At 35.2% G+C, this 19,356-nt stretch overlaps 1 protein-coding gene across 4 annotated transcripts in view; it reads right to left on the bottom strand.

The window, feature by feature from the left end:
- cacna2d3 (calcium channel, voltage dependent, alpha2/delta subunit 3) overlaps positions 1-19,356 on the bottom strand; it is a 44,880-nt gene that overhangs the window by 12,021 nt on the left and 13,503 nt on the right. The window contains exons 6-26 of one of the 4 annotated variants that reach the window (XM_043251893.1): positions 18,037-18,168; positions 17,596-17,656; positions 17,267-17,417; positions 16,506-16,580; positions 16,295-16,384; positions 14,568-14,681; positions 12,670-12,748; positions 11,382-11,515; positions 10,801-10,818; positions 7,407-7,481; positions 6,063-6,143; positions 5,851-5,925; positions 3,621-3,704; positions 3,373-3,444; positions 3,166-3,227; positions 3,009-3,076; positions 2,091-2,136; positions 1,871-1,968; positions 1,382-1,475; positions 668-763; positions 424-545 (exon numbers count right to left, since the gene is read on the bottom strand). In XM_043251893.1, the coding sequence (XP_043107828.1) occupies positions 424-545; positions 668-763; positions 1,382-1,475; positions 1,871-1,968; positions 2,091-2,136; positions 3,009-3,076; positions 3,166-3,227; positions 3,373-3,444; positions 3,621-3,704; positions 5,851-5,925; positions 6,063-6,143; positions 7,407-7,481; positions 10,801-10,818; positions 11,382-11,515; positions 12,670-12,748; positions 14,568-14,681; positions 16,295-16,384; positions 16,506-16,580; positions 17,267-17,417; positions 17,596-17,656; positions 18,037-18,168 (1,827 nt within the window). The remainder of the gene's footprint in view (positions 1-423; positions 546-667; positions 764-1,381; positions 1,476-1,870; positions 1,969-2,090; positions 2,137-3,008; positions 3,077-3,165; positions 3,228-3,372; positions 3,445-3,620; positions 3,705-5,850; positions 5,926-6,062; positions 6,144-7,406; positions 7,482-10,800; positions 10,819-11,381; positions 11,516-12,669; positions 12,749-14,567; positions 14,682-16,294; positions 16,385-16,505; positions 16,581-17,266; positions 17,418-17,595; positions 17,657-18,036; positions 18,169-19,356) is intronic. The other 3 variants (XM_043251894.1, XM_043251896.1, XM_043251897.1) reach the window with 3 other exon arrangements.

The raw sequence follows: 19,356 nt of genomic DNA, 5'->3' as shown, positions 1-19,356 counted from the left end.
TGCCATAAATCTGTGATCTCAGAGATCCACGTTTTCACCTGAAATATAAGTCAAACGATAATCTATGCAAAGCTAATCAGATGTATGATATGCTACAGATTAGTAGTGGGGCAATAAAAAATGTTCATTGAGGATTAGTGTTGATAATTAATTTGAACAATCCCTAAACCCCAAGCAATAAACTTCAATGTATGGTAATTGCTCGAGACCAAAATATAATAAATAATAATAAAAAAATGTAGATATTATATAATTATGTAGAATTGAGTCGAAATATATTTAGATTTTTTTTTATTCATGCTTTTTCTTTATTTTGAAGTATGAATGACCTTTTTATTTATTTATTTTTTACCTGCTATCATCCTTAAATGTTGAAGTATGTTTCATGACACGAATGCGTGTTTATGTGCTTGAACGTCGTACCTGAACTGAAGGGAATGGAGTACACGAAAGTGCCGGGCACTTGCTCTGCAGCTCTTTTATACCACAGAGGAAAGTGATCAGCATTAAAGACGCCCTCCTTGTCTTCAGCGGTGAGGAAATCTCTGCAAACACACGCAGTCGTGGAGGATCCTTTACTCCATCATTCATCATTTACACTTAGAGGCCCTTTATTGGCCAGCGTAATGAGATAAGCATCTGTCATTGGCTGGTCATTAGGACTCACTGATTGGTCAGCTGCTCAGGAACCACAAACAGGTTGGTTCTGGACAGGCCAGTGCGAGTACCGAGAAAAGCGATCTCAACTCCTTTATCAGAGTTCCTGTTGATAAAAGCCAACAAAAAACTGTTTTAGGTGACGATTGTGTACGTGACAAGATGGTGTATGAACGCTCTCACTGTTTTTCTACCAACAAACAATTTTTTTTTTCACAAAAACGAGCAGCCCGTATTGATTTAAAGGGATAAATAATTACTCACCCTCAAACTTGACCTTCGTTCATCGTCAGGGCCACAAAATTAAAAAGGTGGCTGACTGTTTTTTTTTTTCAGGCTTGATTGTGTTTATAGGGTGCAGTCTATATGTTAATGATTTGCTTTTAAAAAAATACATTATTTTTCACATAATTTATAATCACCGCTCTGTCCCTTCTCTAAAAACACGCTGATCATTTCCTGTTTTTATGAAGCCCCTCCCTCAGAAATACAGGATGGCCTCATATTGGTTAGTTTGCCCAGTGTGTTGTGATTGGCTAAACCAACTCTAGTGCACATCGGCAAGTTAAATTAGATCTGGGGTTAGACCTGTCATTATAAGACAGAATTTTCATTTTCATCCCTTTAAGAGACAGACAGGACTTGGAAAAGTGTTATGAAAGACTAACTTTACTAAACTAAGATACTTAAAGCTAATTTAGTAAAAGTAGACGTCCAAACTCACTCAGACTTATTAAGGGCCAGTCCCGTCCAGTACGCTTCTAAGGGAGCCGTTACTACAGCATCAAACAAAACCTGCTGAATCAGCTCTCTGTCACCTACAACACACACAAGAGGACATTTACACACTCATAATACTCATCGGACACTAACTTTAATGGGGACAGTTTTTAAACCACTGAGGTAATACCGTAAGCAAGATTTAAGATAGATGAAGGACGATATGTCAAAACTTAGCAGGAGCAACCGCTACTGTGCTGCATGCTGCAGTATGAAATTGAGCTCTTTTAACTGAAAACTGAGTGAGCTGAAAAGAAAAATCGTTTGATTATTATTTACTTATTGTTTAAATGAAAGATTATGAAGACAAACATTTCTCTTTAGAATAATGTACACTGATGAATCGATTGTAATAAGACCAGAAATGTGCATTAAGAAAGTAAACGGGTCAAAAAAAAATTTAATTTTGGTGTTTATCTGAAACGCTGCTCACATTTGAGATGTGGTTTACGGCTGGTCATGTAGAGTTTGATGGCCTGAACTTGAGTCAGGTGACGATGCTCGTGACGCTCATCTGTGTTACAGTATGTCCTGAAACAAAAACAGAGGAAAATGGGACAATATATCATTATCATATATATATCATATTGTGTGAGATCTAAACAGAATACAATACACTGTATCACATGTTAAGTATAAATGTAGGTCTTCACCATTCATCAGCGAGGGCCACATCGGGTTGCTCTAGATCATGCAGACCTTAAAAACAACAGCAAAAAAAGTGTGGATGAGCGATTCGAGAGAATTACAGATGAAACGAGGGCATTGGGAACATTTTTGGATACTTATGGATACATCAGAGAAAGAAGAAAGCAAAAAAAGACATCACATCTAATATCAGTGCTGTTAAAAAGAATTATAGTATTTGCGTTTTCAGGCTGGAGGAGATGAATATTTTAAGAAAACAGATCCGTTCACCCATGAAGGACATGTCTTAAACATTATTTATCTGAGTTTTAACACTAAAAAGCCTACAGTAACATATTTAAAATGCAAATAGGCTTCTGAATTATTAACATTACCATAATATTTGGTACTATATGCAATCTACTATATGCTTTTTTAACACTTAGCAAATAGTACTATGTACTATTGTATTGCATAAAAGTCAGTAAACTGTTTAATTTATTCATTTTTTGATGATTTACTGGTTATCTATTTAATATGTCAGGCTTTAGAAGGTTTTTTGGTTATAATTATATTAGGGGCAAAAGCTCATGATTCTGCAATATAAATACCCCTGTAAATTCTGAAATATTTGATAGGTACATACCTAAACATAAATATGTAAAGGGAAAAATAAAAAATCCTACTATTTTTATATTAATGTGTCTTGTATATAAATATTTCTAACATAGGAAAATATTTTTTTTTGATTTAACATAAAGAAATGAGACTTTTGGCAGGACTTCTAACTTAGAAAATATTCAGAGAAATTCCTGGCAAGAAAAGTAATAAAAAATACTAAATATATGTATATAAAGTTATAAGATGAGAATATAAATTCAAGCATTTGAACCATGACAAAATAACTCATTTCTGTACGTCATGGTAATAAAGTAAATTCTCACCGGCTTCCAGCGAAACATTTCCCTTGAAGAAGTATTTCCCATGTCCTCGAGAGAGCGCCACACCTACACTAAAAAACATACAAAAATATCATCTCAAAACTCAGCCACTTACTTTCAATCAATGTTTGTTCAAATGTAAAATATCTACATCGCCTACCTAAATGGAGTTCCTTTGATATCAGTATAGTAATAATCATTGTGCATCGTCAAGACACGTTTCTGATGGGAAATAAATTTAAAGATAAAAGGTTATGAAGTTAAGCTGTCCAGTGAGGTGTATTTTCAATAGTTTGGTATTATTTTCATAGCTTTATGATACTAATATCTTATACTTAGTTCTTGTATGCAAAGATAAAATCATTACCCCTTTGTCCACTGTTCTTTTTACTTCCATGGAGAAAGTGCCAGTTCGTCTGTTCACCATCGCTGTGCGTAACTACACATAAATAGAGCAGCACTTATTCATTTTAATACTATATAACGCTTTACTCAAGTTTGCGAACCTAATGCATACCAGAACCTGCGATGCATTTATGTCTGCACGCTTGCATAAAGCATGTTTCTGCCCTAAATGTACAGCAGTGAATGCACTTATTAAAAACTGGTCCATACAACATCCTCTGTGTCCTCCCATTCCACCTCGGACAGGTCCACGCTGCTGTAACTGGGTTTCTTCCTCTTCTGGCCCTCCTGGTACTGCAGGAAGAGACACAAAGAGGACAGGAAGCGCTTTAGAGGACGGCAGTGCAGTTACAGTTAGGAACTGGGATCATACGGCTAACAAAATGGAGACAGAAACATACAGTACATGGTGAGAGGCCATAAGTCTTTCACTCCTGCTCCTTGGGTTTCCAACTAGCGCTGCGCATTTCTGGTGTGTAATCAGACGATGAAGCGTGTTAAAGGTGTTGTAAACAATTTGCTCAGTTTCACCGTTTTGCTAACTTTCTCCAAAACGACCGAAGCAATCCCAAACGTAGAATATGATTGACAGGCACAAAGCAATTCTGATTGACTGGTTTTCTGATTGGCTTTAAGGCACGGACCGTTTCCCTGACTCTTATTTACTGTTAACAGAATCCAGCGCTGTCGCTGAGACAGGTTTGATTTCTGAGGAACAGCTATTTTACCGGTATCTGTCAGTAGTTGGGGCTTTTTATGTGTTGTATTCCAAAAAGTTGCTTGCAGCACCTTTACATGAGAGAAACATCCAATATGTGCAGCGCCGAGGGACTCAAGGAGCAGGATCGACACACTGTGGAAATCAGTTTTGTTTACACACTATCAGAGCAGCCAGTATTCGGCTTATGGGGATCTGTGTCAGAATAATCTGTCTAATCTTTTTTGCTCAGATTGGCTTTGGAAATTCAGTCGGTCGGTGGCTCTGTTCCAATCCCTAATGATTTGTCTTGCCGTTTGCTATCTACACAGGCAGCATTCCAAACAAAATGGAACCCCATAAGTTACTGAATTCAAACACTTCAATTCAGAATACAAACACTATGTAGATAACAACTCAACATTAACGGTTACTTACATATATATATAGATAGATAGATAGATAGATAATACATTTTAAGACAAGTAGTAACAGAAATCTAAATTCAAATCGCTTGAATTTAGCATGTTGCTGAGCTAATGTTTAAAAAAACTGCCAGTATTAATTGAGTATTACTCTTTACTAGAATTTATAAATATTTAAATTTAATTCTTAGATTTATAGATTTATTTACATATGTATTTTTTTACATTTTTATTATTATTTCTTTGTCATTTAAATTTTCTTTTTAATTTTTTTATTATTATTATTTTTTCATTCTAGTTTGGTTTAGTTTAATTAATAAAAATACTTAAAATAGTTTAACTGTTTTAGTTAACAATACGAATACAGCAAAGAAACATTTGTTAAAATAATAGATTTTTAGGATGGACTTATATATATATATATATATATATATATATATATATATATATATATATATATATATATATATATACATTATATATACATTATATTTTTATATACTTTTCAGTGAATATAATATACTGCATATACATTTATATATATATGTAAAAACATCCCTTCTTGGAGTGCATTCTGGGATACTGTTCCAGTAATCCAGCATAGCTTTTGCTGTTAAAACATTTGCCTAGACGTTTAACTCACTAAGGTTTGGAAGAGAGCCAACAAATATCTATGTTGTTAGGTAAGAATGTTGCTTTGTGTCACACTTGAATCCAGTCTAGTTCAATGGTACACATTTTAACATAAACCACATTCACGATTGTCCCCGTTGAGCAACACAGAGTCAGTGTGGTCTGTAAATACACACTCTTAACATACACTCAGAAGCCTTGACTGATGCACACCACCGCTACGCAAACACAAACTAATACACAGCAGCACTGGAGCCACATTACGACGAGAACACCAACACGTTCACGACACGCAGAGACGCACACACACACACACACACACACACACACACGCAGTCACGAGTGGTGACTGAGAGCGGGGTGAGGGGTGTCCCTGTGAAGGGTGAGTTACCTCAGTGCTCTGATCAGCCCTGGCAGGCACATGAATGGGCTTTTATTCCTGCATGCAATATATCAGAGGAAAAGGGTTGGGATTACAAAAACTACATCTCCCATGATGCACTTCAGCGTCCCACCAGCGCTCTCACAAGCACACACTTCATGTGTGGGTAGATTTTACCTGAGCCAGCTCGTCTGGGTGTGGATGTAGTTGATTGTATCATATTTCAGCTCTATTTTAGGTGGTGTTTGAAATCATAATCCTAATATAAGGTTGGAAATGGGCCCAAAAGATATCAGTCCTTACCAGGGGCCTGAGGTCGGGATGCGTCAGGATATATCCGTTATTGGTAATGGCAAATGCATATCCATGTATTCCTAGCTGGAGAAAAGAAGATACGATTTTTAAAATGATAGCATTAATACACCTCTGCCCACTTTAAGATACAGAGAGTGTAAAATCGAACAGATTAAAATTGATTTTGGCATCCTGGCTATTTATTGGTGATAACAGCCTACCTTGTGCTTCGGGATGGTTTTCATTAACTCCTGAATGGGGATGTCAGTGCCTACAACGCCCAGCAGGATGCCTTGGTTTTTCTGAGGGGGGACACATGCTGTCAAATCACACTATTTTCACTTTTTTGTTTTAATACAGGCATATTTGAGTAGCTATATTCATAGATACTCTTATATAATGTGTGCACATTTAGTTTTGCATAGACACCCAGGTTTGAAAACATACAGGAAGATTAACAAGTGATTTGAGATTTTTGCATGAAACTCATAAGTAAAAAATGTAAACACTGTGAATATTAAAGGTGTACTATTAATTAGTTTGATTAAGAAATAAAAAATGACTGAATGAATAAAGGATTTTGAATGCATTTGTAAAATCAACATTCTTAAAAAAAACACAAAAACCCTCTAAAACTGATCCTTATGACATGTGAATTACATTATAAGTCTTTAAAGATATATGATATATATCTACTCTAGCCTTTGATGAAAGAAGTTCTGACTTATGAATGATTCATTGTTTCTTTTAAGCCAAATCCATTTAATTAATCAGTTGATTCAGTTCACAAAACATATAATATACATTTATACATGAATATTGATAGTTGTGCTCTACCAATATTACTTGATAGTAATAATAATATCAAATGCAATATTAATAATATTAAAATACTATTATAGTTCCAAATGAAAACCTTTTAGAATATATGACTGTTATGTTTAATTAGATTTAATAAAAATAGTAACATTAATATTGTATCACTATTGTTATTAATAATGTTAATATTTTTTTCTTATAGGTCCATATGGAATCTTTGTAGATTAAACATTTCAGAATATGAATTAATATATATCATATATATCATATATATTTGCTTAATATTAATTATTAATATTGTTAACATCAAAATAATTATTTTTATTAATATTGCTATTAATAATATTAATACTGTTAATTACGAACACACTGTGAAATATATTATTCAATTTATTATTATAGCTCTACAAGTAAACCTTGTAGAATACGTTTTAAAATCTGCATAAATTGTTATAGTTTAATTCACATTCACATTTGCATTTAGTCATTTAGCAGAAATCCAATGTGACTTACAAATGAGAACAAGTTAGCCTTATGCAATGAACATTTTTTTAATAAAAAAAATTAAAAACAAATAATTATAATATATTGAGCTGAATTACTAATAATGTCAAAATGTTAAAATAAAACTAGTAATATTAATATTTAGGTTTTCATACAGAAACCTAAATATACGCTTTTAAATATGTATGTATTAATACCAAAATATGTGTTTAGTCACATACACACACACACACACTCCTCACCGTTTCATTCTTGGTGCTAAACACAGGCATGGCGACTGTGGTCATCGGGTTTGGGCCTTTATTCTCTCCAAGCTGCTGACAGATCAACAGAAAACTTTCAGATTTAAATTTACATGAGCATCTGAGAAAAACACACACACGCGCAAAAAGACTTTGGATGGACATTAATCGCCAGGGCCGCTTCATACGCTCACACTGTGTTGTCCTACCGGCCTTCAGATCAAGGAAGTTGCTGCGACATGAAATATTCAAACCAACGTTTTGATTAATGGCCGTGCGAGGTGTAGACAAGTGAAGGGTGATCTGGTGAAGATGGTTCGTCTCTGTAGCTGAACTGTAAGCTCAGCTGCGGGCACGATGAGGGCTGACATGATTTAACGCATGAGCTCGCTGAAACTAGGTCTGCTATTCCCTCACCTCAGCCTTATGTGTGTGTGTCCATTATGCATGTTTTACAGTGGCCCTTGAGAGCATTCGGGAATGGGGTTGTTTGTGTTTGTTAAAGAGGAAAACAGAAAGAAAACAAAATAAATGTTGTAAAAATACCATTCCAGTACACTGTTACCAAACCGAAACAATTCTCTTAAAATGTTAAAGAGATAGTTCACTATAATGGTTTGTCATTATTACCTCAAACCTGGCATGTATTTATTAATTTAAACATTTTATTTTATTTTAGGGGAACAATAAAATGCAACAGAAAAAAACGGCATTAAAAGTCTTCCACATGGCTTGTGCGTTATATTAAAAGTCTGAAAAGTATGAAATTTGAATATATTTTTTGCTGAAAACATTCTCTTTTGTAGTTTTCGGATCCCGCTTCTGTTCACACACGTTCATATATGGAACATCAAAACAAATCGTCGAACACCACACCCATATTTAAATGTCATATAAATTGTAAATGAGCTGCATCACAAGAAAATCATTTGAAAGTTTGGGGTCAGCAATATTTTTTTATGAAAACTCTAGTGCTCGTCAAGGCTGTGGGTTCCTAATTTACAAAAAAAATTAAAGCACATTTAAAAAACAAGTGAAATTTCTGTAATTTAAAAATACAGTACAAATCGTAAAATTGATTGCAATTTATAACAATTGTAATAAAGCACAATTTATTCCTATGATCGAAGATGAATTTTCTGCATCATTACTGCGATCTTCAATGTCACATGATCCTTCAGAAATCATTGTATCATATGATTTCATATACTGATTTTAATGCCGAAGAACTTTTCTTATTAGTTTTACTACGTATTATTATCGAAACTGATATTTTTTCAGGATTCTTTAATGAATAGAAAGTTTAAAGCACAGAATTAAATTAGAAATTTCTCTCCACACACACACACTCACAAACATGTATGTGTGTGTATGTGTCCATAGGTGGAACAAAATCTGAATATAATATTTTTGGTGAACTACCCCTTTAAATGTTTTCAGCGTATAACATTAAGCATCACTGGCTGTGTTCCATTGTCAGACTGACGGGTTTGTTTCTAAAACAACAGCAAAAAATCAGTCCCGCTGAAGAGGGATTTAAAGTCTCTCTTATTCTGTCTCACATTTAAGCTCAAAAAAAAAAACTCAACCTCAGTTTGAGTTTGGTCCAACATTTGTTCAGTCTGGTTGGCTTCGTGCAGAACACTAGAGGTGTATCCTGCAGGAGCCAAATTGAAATCTGTGAATTAACCTTGTGCTTCCCCGCTCTTCTCCTCCCCCCCTCTTCCCTTCTCTCTTTCTCCCAGTCTCTGCCTCTCTCACCCCCTCTGCTCCAATGTCAGTTTTATTACGGCTTTAGGAGATAAAAGCCAATGATCCACAAAATGATGAATGGGGTGTCTCAGTGGCCAAGATACAGCAACACACACTCCGGAGAACAATTCCCAACACCCTACGCCTATGCCCGTGTGTGTGTGTGTGTAAGAGAGAGAGAGAGGAGGGTGTCAAAGACATCGGGTGGGTGCGAACGCTTGCATTTGTGTGTGTGTGTGTGTGTGTGTGTGAGTCGCTCTTATCAGAAATGGACTGGCACAGCGGTCGGTGTTGCAGTTCTCGACATACCCAGCAGAGTGAAGCCAAAGCCTATCTCTGACCACATCTCGCCCTCTCTGGCTTTTTATCTATCGCTTTCTCGGCCTGCTTTCTGCGCTTCCTTGTAGCACTTTGCACCGCATCCACGTTCAAGAACTAATAAAACCTTTCAGATTCCAGAAACGGAATACTGAAAGCAAATTACAATGAGGAAATGCTGCAAGACACCAGTGACAGAATGGACACAAACAGGCTCTGTTCCAAAACCTAGTCAGCTGCCTTGCTGACTACCGTCTACATAGGCAGCATTCGAACTAGGAGAACCATTTAGAACATTCTGTGTCATATGTCATACAAGTAGTGATAAAAAGAGCAAAAACTAATCTCTAACAAGCGTAAATATACAAAAATTAGTGGGTAAAATAATTACATTTTAATCAGAACTATTTTAGTTATATTTTTCAGTAGTGAATGAACCGTGTACGTACGATCTACAATTTATACACTCAGAAGGTACAAAGCTGTCACTGAGTCTATACTCTTTCAAAAATATAACATGTTTGTACTAATATTGATTATGATTATGATGTTTTTTAAGTCTCTTATGCACAGTAATATTGCGAAATTTTATTGCATTTTAATGTAACTGTTTTCTATTTTAATAACAATTTATTTATTCCTGTGACGCAAAGCTGAACTTTCAGCATCATTCCTCCAGTCTTCAGTGTCACATTACTGCTCAGTTACTATTCATTATTACTGATTATGTTAATTTATTAAAAAAACATATTTTTAAATTTTTTTAATAATTTAAATAATTTAGTGTTTTATTTTTTTGCACAACAGAAATCTTTGGAATAGTATATTATGATTTCCATAAAAATGTAAAATAAAAAAATAATAAAACGATTAAACACTGATAATAATAACAAACGTTTCTTAAGCATCAAATTAGCATATTGAAAATGTTGTTTTGCATCATAAATAAATTACATTTTAAACTACATTAAAACAGCTGCTTTTAAATGATAATAATATTGACGCCCTTAAGGTACTTAAGTACATGCAACTTTAATACATGACGTAAATAAGTCAAAAAGCTATTAAAGAGTACTGCCCCGGTGACAACGTTTGTACCTTTCTTTTTAAATTCTATCTACAGTCAGTTTTGTCCCCCTTTAAACTTGTTGCAGTGCATTCTGGGATTGCCTGGTTCGCTACGTGCTGCTATTAAAATGTGGCCGTTATTAGCTATCTCGGGAGGAACAGCCTTCATGTCGCGCTTGCCCTTAAAATGCTGCCTCCGTAGGCAGCTCGCTAGGTTTGGGAACAGAGCCACAGAGACACCGGTTACGACTGTTACCTTGTGCGCCTGTGCGAGCTATAGGGACACAGGGAGAAAAATAATATGTGTCATTGACATGTGCTCACGTCTACACACATACAAGAGACACACTGCACGGTGTGTGACCTGATCTGCTTCTCGTAGTGCTCACTGAATGGAAGAGTGTCTTGATGAGACCTTCAGGGAGTTAACGGAGCTAATGAGGACTGAGTTGCATTTTATGAAGGTGAATGGTTGTAGAAAACACATAGACTTCGTAGAGAAAATACTTTGGATGTTTTAGAACACAAACCCTTTACAAAAATGTACCACAGTGGCATTGATTTCTGCTAAAATACCATAGTTAGCACACACGTTGCTGCTACTGTGAATAAAATATAAAATCATATTACGGTCTAAAAAGTTTGCTTTCTGCTATTTTGCTTATTTCTTTTTGATAACCGTGGTCATTTATAACTAAAACGTGTGGTATTTTATTTGCTAAAATATTTGTTTTAGTAACAGTCGTATTTTTGCAGAAACTATGGTTCACATTGTACGTTTCTGTAAGGGATACGGATGCTGTACACACACAACGCGGCGTGATTATTTATACTTACTGCGCTGTCCACATAGGCTTCAGTCCACACTGTGTCATGTTCATGATCGATAACTTTAGGTCTGCTCATCACGTGCAAATACCGCATCACGTTCTCCTGAACGTCAGCAAGTGTGGAGATCTGACTAAAGTAACCTGCACAACACAGCAACACCGCAGATTTTATATATATATATATATATATATATATATATATATATATATATATATATATATATATATACACATGCATATATACCATGTGCAGTTGCATATTTGCATTTAGTAACAATTTCTGAAATATCTTGTTTTAAATGTATTTAAATACATACATACATATGATGACCCTATCATTACAATGTATAAGACATTTAGACTGTCACAATATTTTTAAGTTTTCACATAATGAATTTTAAAGGCATAAAATTCTACAAATGTTTTTAGAATTGATCATTTTAAGAAATGTACATATTAACATAAAATAGTCATTTCTGTAGGGCCATTTGACAAAACAGCAAAAATGAGATTTTTAAATATTTTTAAAAATAGAATTTAAATTGTACTAATATTTCACAAGATTACATTTTATAGATCTAAAAATTTGATGAATGCTATTGTATGCATCTATATATATATATATATATATATATATATATATATATATATATATATATATATATATATATATATATATTCATATATATATTCTTTTTAGTAGGTATTTAGTACCACTGTATATATATTGTTTATTCATAATGCATTCTTTTAAAAGATATTCATAATTTTGTTATTATAACTCTTAAGTATATATGTATATATCATTACAATTATAAAGACAATAAACTGACTATTAGATGCATTTTCCATCTATTTGTTAGTGTTGAAAATGTCCATGTACTACTGCAGAGGCTCCAGGTGCAGAGCTAGAAACTCTCAGCATGGTGTGTGTGTGTGTGTGTGTGTGTTCCTCTTCCCGCAGCCACTCATCCGTGGCGTGGGCACATGGGAGTGATCAACGCTGTGCAGCCACGGGAGCCGAGCTGACAGGAAGAGTGATTTAGGCTCAGTTGACCCTTGACCTCTGCATGTCAGCTCTGCGAGTTGAGCCAGTTTCCGTCACACTCCCATCAAGCACTCAACACCCGCGTGATTTCCTCCAGCCTTCACACCAATAAACCCACACTGCTGGGTTTAGCTCCCGTGACCAGCAAAACCCAGCCAGGATAATTAATTAACTAATTAGTAAAAATTAAAATGGAATGTAAATCAAATTCAGCTCGTCACCCCAAACCCAAAACAAAATCACAAACCTTTATTGGCACACGCCATCCATTTTAGGTTATCAGCGAACGCAGATTCTCGGCCAATCAAGTATGGGAATATACGAACCTGTGAAAGAGAAAAGAGTGCCTTTTAACTCCTACAGTGCGCTCATGAACTAACATGAGTAGCTTTTATCTTGGCATTCTACAGTTTCAAATCATTTGAATTTGTACAAACAAATATTTATGAAATGACGTTTCTCTTTGTATCTCCATGCTGAAAACACAAATGCAGCAGATCTCTGTTGTTTCCCACAATGCAATTTCCCAACGTCAGGGTAAATCCTGATTACTTGATTACTCATTAGAAAACAACTGCCTTGGCGCATTTACTTAATTACACAACTTGTGTAACAAACCAGCTAGGAAAATTGTTCCCCATATGTTTTGAAGATTCAGTTTTAGATACCAGAGTACTCAGAGTGACAGTGATTATCAATTCTTTTTTTTCTTTTCTTTTCTTTTTTCTTTATTCAAAGCAGTTTAGTCTTTTTTAAAAAAAAAAGTAGTTTTTGTATTATTTATATACTGTTAAAGTTTTTCATTAACACTTTGAATTAGCTTTTATTTAAAAAATTTTGTTTTAGCTTTATCAATTTATTAAAAGAAATATATATATATATATATATATATATATATATATATATATATATATATATATATATATATATATTTTTTTTTTTTTTTTTTTTTTTTTTTTTTTTAGTTCAGTTTGTTTAGCACTTAATCTTATTTCATTTTTGTCAGTTCCGTTCTTCTTCTAATATTAATATTTTATTTTATTTCGGCTTCATTTTTAATTAGCCAAAATGATTTCAACGCTTACAGCATCTATTACATTTAATTTTTACATATTTTTAAAAGCAATATCAAGTGAGAAATGCATCTCAACGATGTAAAAATTAATTTAGCTGTCAAAAACACTAAATGCATGCATCAACCTAGAGAACAATACATGCTAAACATATCTTGTCCAAAATATATTTTATTTAATAATTTGAGCACACGGATGTGGTCTCAAGACAAGGCTGTGTAACTGTAACCATTTCTCTCGATGTTTCTTCCGTGCGCACTTATTCATTTATTTCTCTCTCTCTCCCTTCCTCTTTTTCATTCTCCATCCCTCCATTTCTCAGTACATTGCTCCTGTCTCCCATGTATAAATCGTTTTTGATTCCAACCAATACTGAGCGGTTATACCGCAGTGGGCCAGCGACAATTCACACACACACACACACACACATACACACACTCCTTCTGCAGGCTGTAAAAAACGCATTTCTCCCCCTGCCGATTAGGACATGAGACGCAGACTTACACATGCGACAAATACAGGCCAGAAATGTTCGCTTAACATGTTCATCTGAATGTCGAATGCTTTACGAACACGTCTGGTAGCACAAACTGCACCACAGTCGGCAAACACTGGTTCACAGGGTCAATCGGGTGACTGATTCAGCACCGCCAAGGGCAGGTACACGAGCAAACCCTCCGAATCAGTTTATTCAACACTTTCCCCCCATGTTTGAAGAGTGTGTCAAATAAGCTGGTGCTGTCAGCAATTCAATATACATTAACACTTTTTCAGACAACCAACCGCAGGAGCCAAACACAATTCTTCAAAATGTCAAAACGCTCTCAAAAGGGAATTTTACACTTGTGCAGAGGTGAAAAAAGCAATCATAACTAAATCCATAAAGTAAGAGAAAACACGCTGCACTTAGGCAGGAAACGAACCAATATACTTGACAGAAATAATGCTGCAGTTTACAATCTATCTCAAGTAAGATTTAATGATACATATTTATGGTTCTGATGCTTTTAAACTGAAAAACGTGTTTGTTATGGGCAGAAAACCTCCTTTTTGATCATTTTCTTAATCTTACCTTGCGCTCGGGCCAGTTATATTTGGCGAAGACATCATCGTGCATTTCAGTGGCTCCATCTGTTATCAGCATGATCGCCTGACTACATGAACTTCCTCGGCCGGTCTGATTAATCTGCACAGTGAGAGGGAGCGATAAGGAGACATGAGAGAGGGAGAGAGACTTTTCATTATGAGAATGAGAATTCAGCTCGACAGAATAAACTAAAACGATCAGCCTTAGAGAGATTCACTCACACATAAAGCTAAAACTTAACAACTGAATCAAAGAGAAAATTGTCTTCAGAATGGTTTCTGCAACTATATTTCCAGTCTGCGAAAAGAGATATATCCGATGCTGCATGAAACACCTTGGATGCCCATTGGTCAGTATCAAGTGTAACTAAGGAGCAATGACCCTAAATGAACTAATTGAATGAACTAATTAATTTTTTTTTCAGTATTATCCATAGTATCATAACTTTAGACACAAAACAGCACAGCCTTTGAATACTTTATTGTTTAGTTATGTTATGATTACATTGATTGTGTGTTATGACTGTACAGGTGACGGTGCATCAAGCTTATTTGCAAAGTACTGCGTGTTTTAAAAATTCATATTTTATAAAACTATAAAAAGTTAATTGAACTCCATTTTTAAAGGTATGTTGGTAATGTCTTTATACTTTTGAAAGAGGCTCTCTCATAGACACCAATGCATTTGTTTAATTTAAAATAAAGCAACAACAGCAAAAAGAAACATTACTATAGTGCCACATGATCCTTTAGAAATCATTCTTATACAGTATTAATGATCTGGTGTTTAACATCATTTCTTATTGTAATCAATGTTGAATTAAATGATGCATACAGAGTAAAAAAAAAATAAAGAATTTATTTAAATTAGAAATCCTTTGTATTGTTATAAATGCTGTTACTGTTATTAAAATGAGTCCTTGCTGTATATATATTCTCTCTTCCCGACATCTATTAACTTATATTGCCATGCTCAAAACCTTATCATGTTCTAAACCATGTTTTCCAGTTTCCATCCAAAATAAAAAAGGATTTCATCAATTCATTTAATATTAACAGAGAGACTGAGCAGAATGCCATATAGCATTTAAAAGGATACTTTCTACTGCTATAATAGTCTGCAGTGATAATAATCAGACTTTGGATTCTCTATTACTGTCTTTTCCACCAAAAAAACCTTTACTGCGGTGCATGATGTCATTCAAAAAGTCAAAGACTGCTGTGTCTATTTCATTCTTTTTTTCTTTTTTTTACTTTCAGCCAATCAGACACAAACACAGCTGGCTGTTCTTTAAAGGGGCCGGACTCTGGCTTTTACGATTACCATATTAATGGACTGGCTCTAATGAATGTGACAAATACAGATATAACCCTATCCTCCTTTCTGTCTCCGCATTTCTCTCCTCCACCCGCTCTTTCCGCGAGACTAGTGGTCTGAGAAAAGAGAGATAAAGGGCGCAACCGGACCGACTTTGAGCACTATCTCGTCTGCAATTGCTTTCTCTTTCATCAGCGTATTAATCAGTCCTGCCAATTACCACAATTAATCACAGGGAGAGATAGAGGTGTCTCGAGGAGGGGCTGGAACAGCGAGACACACACACACACACACACACACACACACACACACACACACACTTGTGCGGGAGCAGAACGAGAGCTGTCATGATACCGGACCTCTGTAATCTCACGCTTTTGGTAATCTTCACCCACCTCATTTAAGATAGTGAAAGCTTCAGTCAGTGCATTGCCCAGGAGCCCGATTCCTTTGGCGAATAACTTGTCCAGATGCTCTTTAAAGTGCTGATGGAAAAAAAAACAAGCGAAATGGCTTTCAGATATGTTTTAAGAGTCCTAATTTCACTGAAAATTGGGTAATTATGGCTAAAAGTGTGCGCCATTGTTTAATAAGAGAAAGACATACATCCTTATTAGTACTGTCAGCTTGAACAAGAGTGCCGTTTAGACAGGGCTCCACATAATGAATCTCTTGGTTGTACTGGAAACACAAGAAATATTACACACGGTGAGTGTTAATTAAAAATGGGGATTCGAGTTAATTGATATTCAAAAGTATGCTAATTATTTCATTTACAGATTTTAAACAAAACTCTTTTTCTAAGTGTATGGACAAATTGTAACTTTGAAAACAAAGCTAATTCATTAAAAAAAGTTTGGTGCTGGTCAGGTTTGTTCTTATACGCACCAAGGTTGAATTTATTTGATCACAACACAATAAAAACGGTAATACTGTATAATACTTTTACCATTTAGAGTAACCATTTCAGTACATTTTAACTGTATTTAATTCTGGTGATTGATGCTGAATTTTCAGCTTCATTGCTCCAGTCTTCAGTGTCACATGAAAAAAAAAAAACTGACCCCAAACATTTGCTTATCATATTTGCATCATAATAACACATTTAATGAAATATACAAAATTATTATTAATTTAACAAATATATTAAAATTAAATTCATTTTCATTTTGACATGTAACATTTCTCTTAGATGTTAGTCGATGTTTATCACTGTTCTAGAGTCATTTCTACTTTATTGTTAATAATTCAGGTTTGGATTGAGGTTGTGGAAACTGACCGGCTGCATTTGTAATGATCTACATTCATAAAACAAAAAAGGAGAAGAAAAAGGCTAGGATTGAGAAAGCTTCCTCTGCTGAACTCACTGCGATAATGTTGAAGAAGTCATCATCCCCGAGCGTGTCCAGTATTGAAGCAACCGTCTGTCTGGCTATAGTCAGTCTTAAACCCTTCATACTGCCGCTGACATCCACCAGAATCACCACATCTTTAGGAGAAGTGGCCGCCTGGATATACCTAAGACAACCAGCAACGGGACAGGATTGCTAATAGATGAATCCACAAACTGAAAGGTTTGGTTTTAAAGGACTAAAACGAAATAGAAGCTTACTGATCATTCTCACCGCCCCAAAACAAATAGAAAGCAGAAAAAATATATTTCAAAAATCATTTAAAGCAGGAAAGTTGCACATACCATTTTCTGTTCCTACAGTCAAAAGCAATTACACCATGTTCATCAGGATGCCATTTCACACCTGAGAACACACATTGTGTAAAACATACACACACATATATAAATACATCCATATCTCAAAACTGTTCTTGAGAACTTCATTCAACGTTTCGCGTTTATTGTTTTATGGTTTGCAGACTCTTTAGTTAGAAACCAAAGAGATGGTGCATCTCTGCCGGTTCAGCTCTTTAACCACATCTGTTTAGCACAAATAGCTAATATATGTAAATTTGGCATAATGCTATAAGATGTAAGATGTGATTTAGTCCGCCACAGGCTTTGATTAATGGAATGAATTTTCTCTTATGTCCTCTCTGATGGTCTGTAAAATTAAAACATTAGTGAAATCAGCCAGTCTGGTATTCATCAATTCCTGCGCTGACATAATGCAACGTTACGCACCTGGGTATTGTCGGAAAAAACCTTTAGCGCTCCCAAAGTACTGCCAAATAAGAGTCGGGTCCCTTTTGAAGTTATCCACGAAAACTTTGTTCAAGGCTTCCGACCAATAGACTCCATTAACTATGTCAGGGTCTAAAAGGACGAAAAGAGAAAGAGTGAGAAAAGTTTAATTGAAGCCTCATTTGCAATAACAGGCTTCTTATTTGACCTTTAACCCTTCTTTCAATCGCCGTACAAGCCAAAAGCGGAGCGCTTAAATCGTCTAATCCAGTTCCACCCCTCCTTCTGCTCCGAGTCCAACCTGACTCCATAAAAAAACCCTTTGCCTTTGTCCTCCAGCGCACAAAGCGCCGCCATTGAAAGGCCATTACGAGCGCGCACAAAGGGACGAGGCGCATCCACGTGCGTGAGCGGCCACTGCGGCATAAACCACATCACAAAGCCAACAGCTACTTTAAGAGTGATTACTCTGTTCTCACCGCACTCTTCGCTGGGGCATCGAGCCCTTGGCTTTGTTCATTGCGTCGTCCCCAGGTAGTTATTGACCCGTAGTGCTGCAGTGACACTGAGGAGTCGGTTCTTGGATCAGTAACTTCAGAAGGACCTGAGGTGGTTGGCTATTATCACTGCTCTATGACATACTAACTTAACTCTCTCTATCTTTCACTCCGCAATGTGAGGACACCCGGGAGCTTTTTATTGAGAAATACAACGGCACGTTTAAGCTTTTAAACTTGTAATGAAGCTACTATCTCTGTTTCTCCATTTATCTGAAGAGGACACATAAAAGAACGCATTTATTGCATTGCATGTATGGCACGAACTGTAAACTTGTTTTTATACTACCAGTAAAAGGTTTGGAAGCATTTTTAGAAACAGTTTTTGCTGCTCAATGTTTTAGGAAGAGTGATACACCTCCGCATAAAAATATGGGGTAAAAAATTTACACAGTATTTGTAATTGACTGCAAAAACAATAATGTAACATTTAAAAAACAAACTTTTTTATTCACCAAATAATCTCGAAAAAGCATTACAGTTTCTACTTAATACTTAAAAAAAGGACTATTAATAAAAACTAACCACCAGTAATAATTAATAACATTTGTTAATTACTTTATACATAATCTATAAAAAGCTATTTTAAGTTATAATATTTTATAATATAATTTGTTAACTCAGTAATTCCACACTTTCGACTGACGCATTTTTAATAAAAATGCATTAAATTGATTTCACTGTTAATAATTCATTCACGCATGTTTTTCTCTTTTCTTTCTTTTTTTAATAAGAGAGTCCATTTCACTTGGATATATGTCAT

This window comes from Puntigrus tetrazona, chromosome 11, assembly GCF_018831695.1.
Source record: "Puntigrus tetrazona isolate hp1 chromosome 11, ASM1883169v1, whole genome shotgun sequence".
Classification (NCBI taxonomy): domain Eukaryota; kingdom Metazoa; phylum Chordata; class Actinopteri; order Cypriniformes; family Cyprinidae; genus Puntigrus; species Puntigrus tetrazona.
The sequence above is the reverse complement of the archived record's forward strand: the minus strand, read 5'-3'. Positions and strand labels throughout refer to the sequence as shown.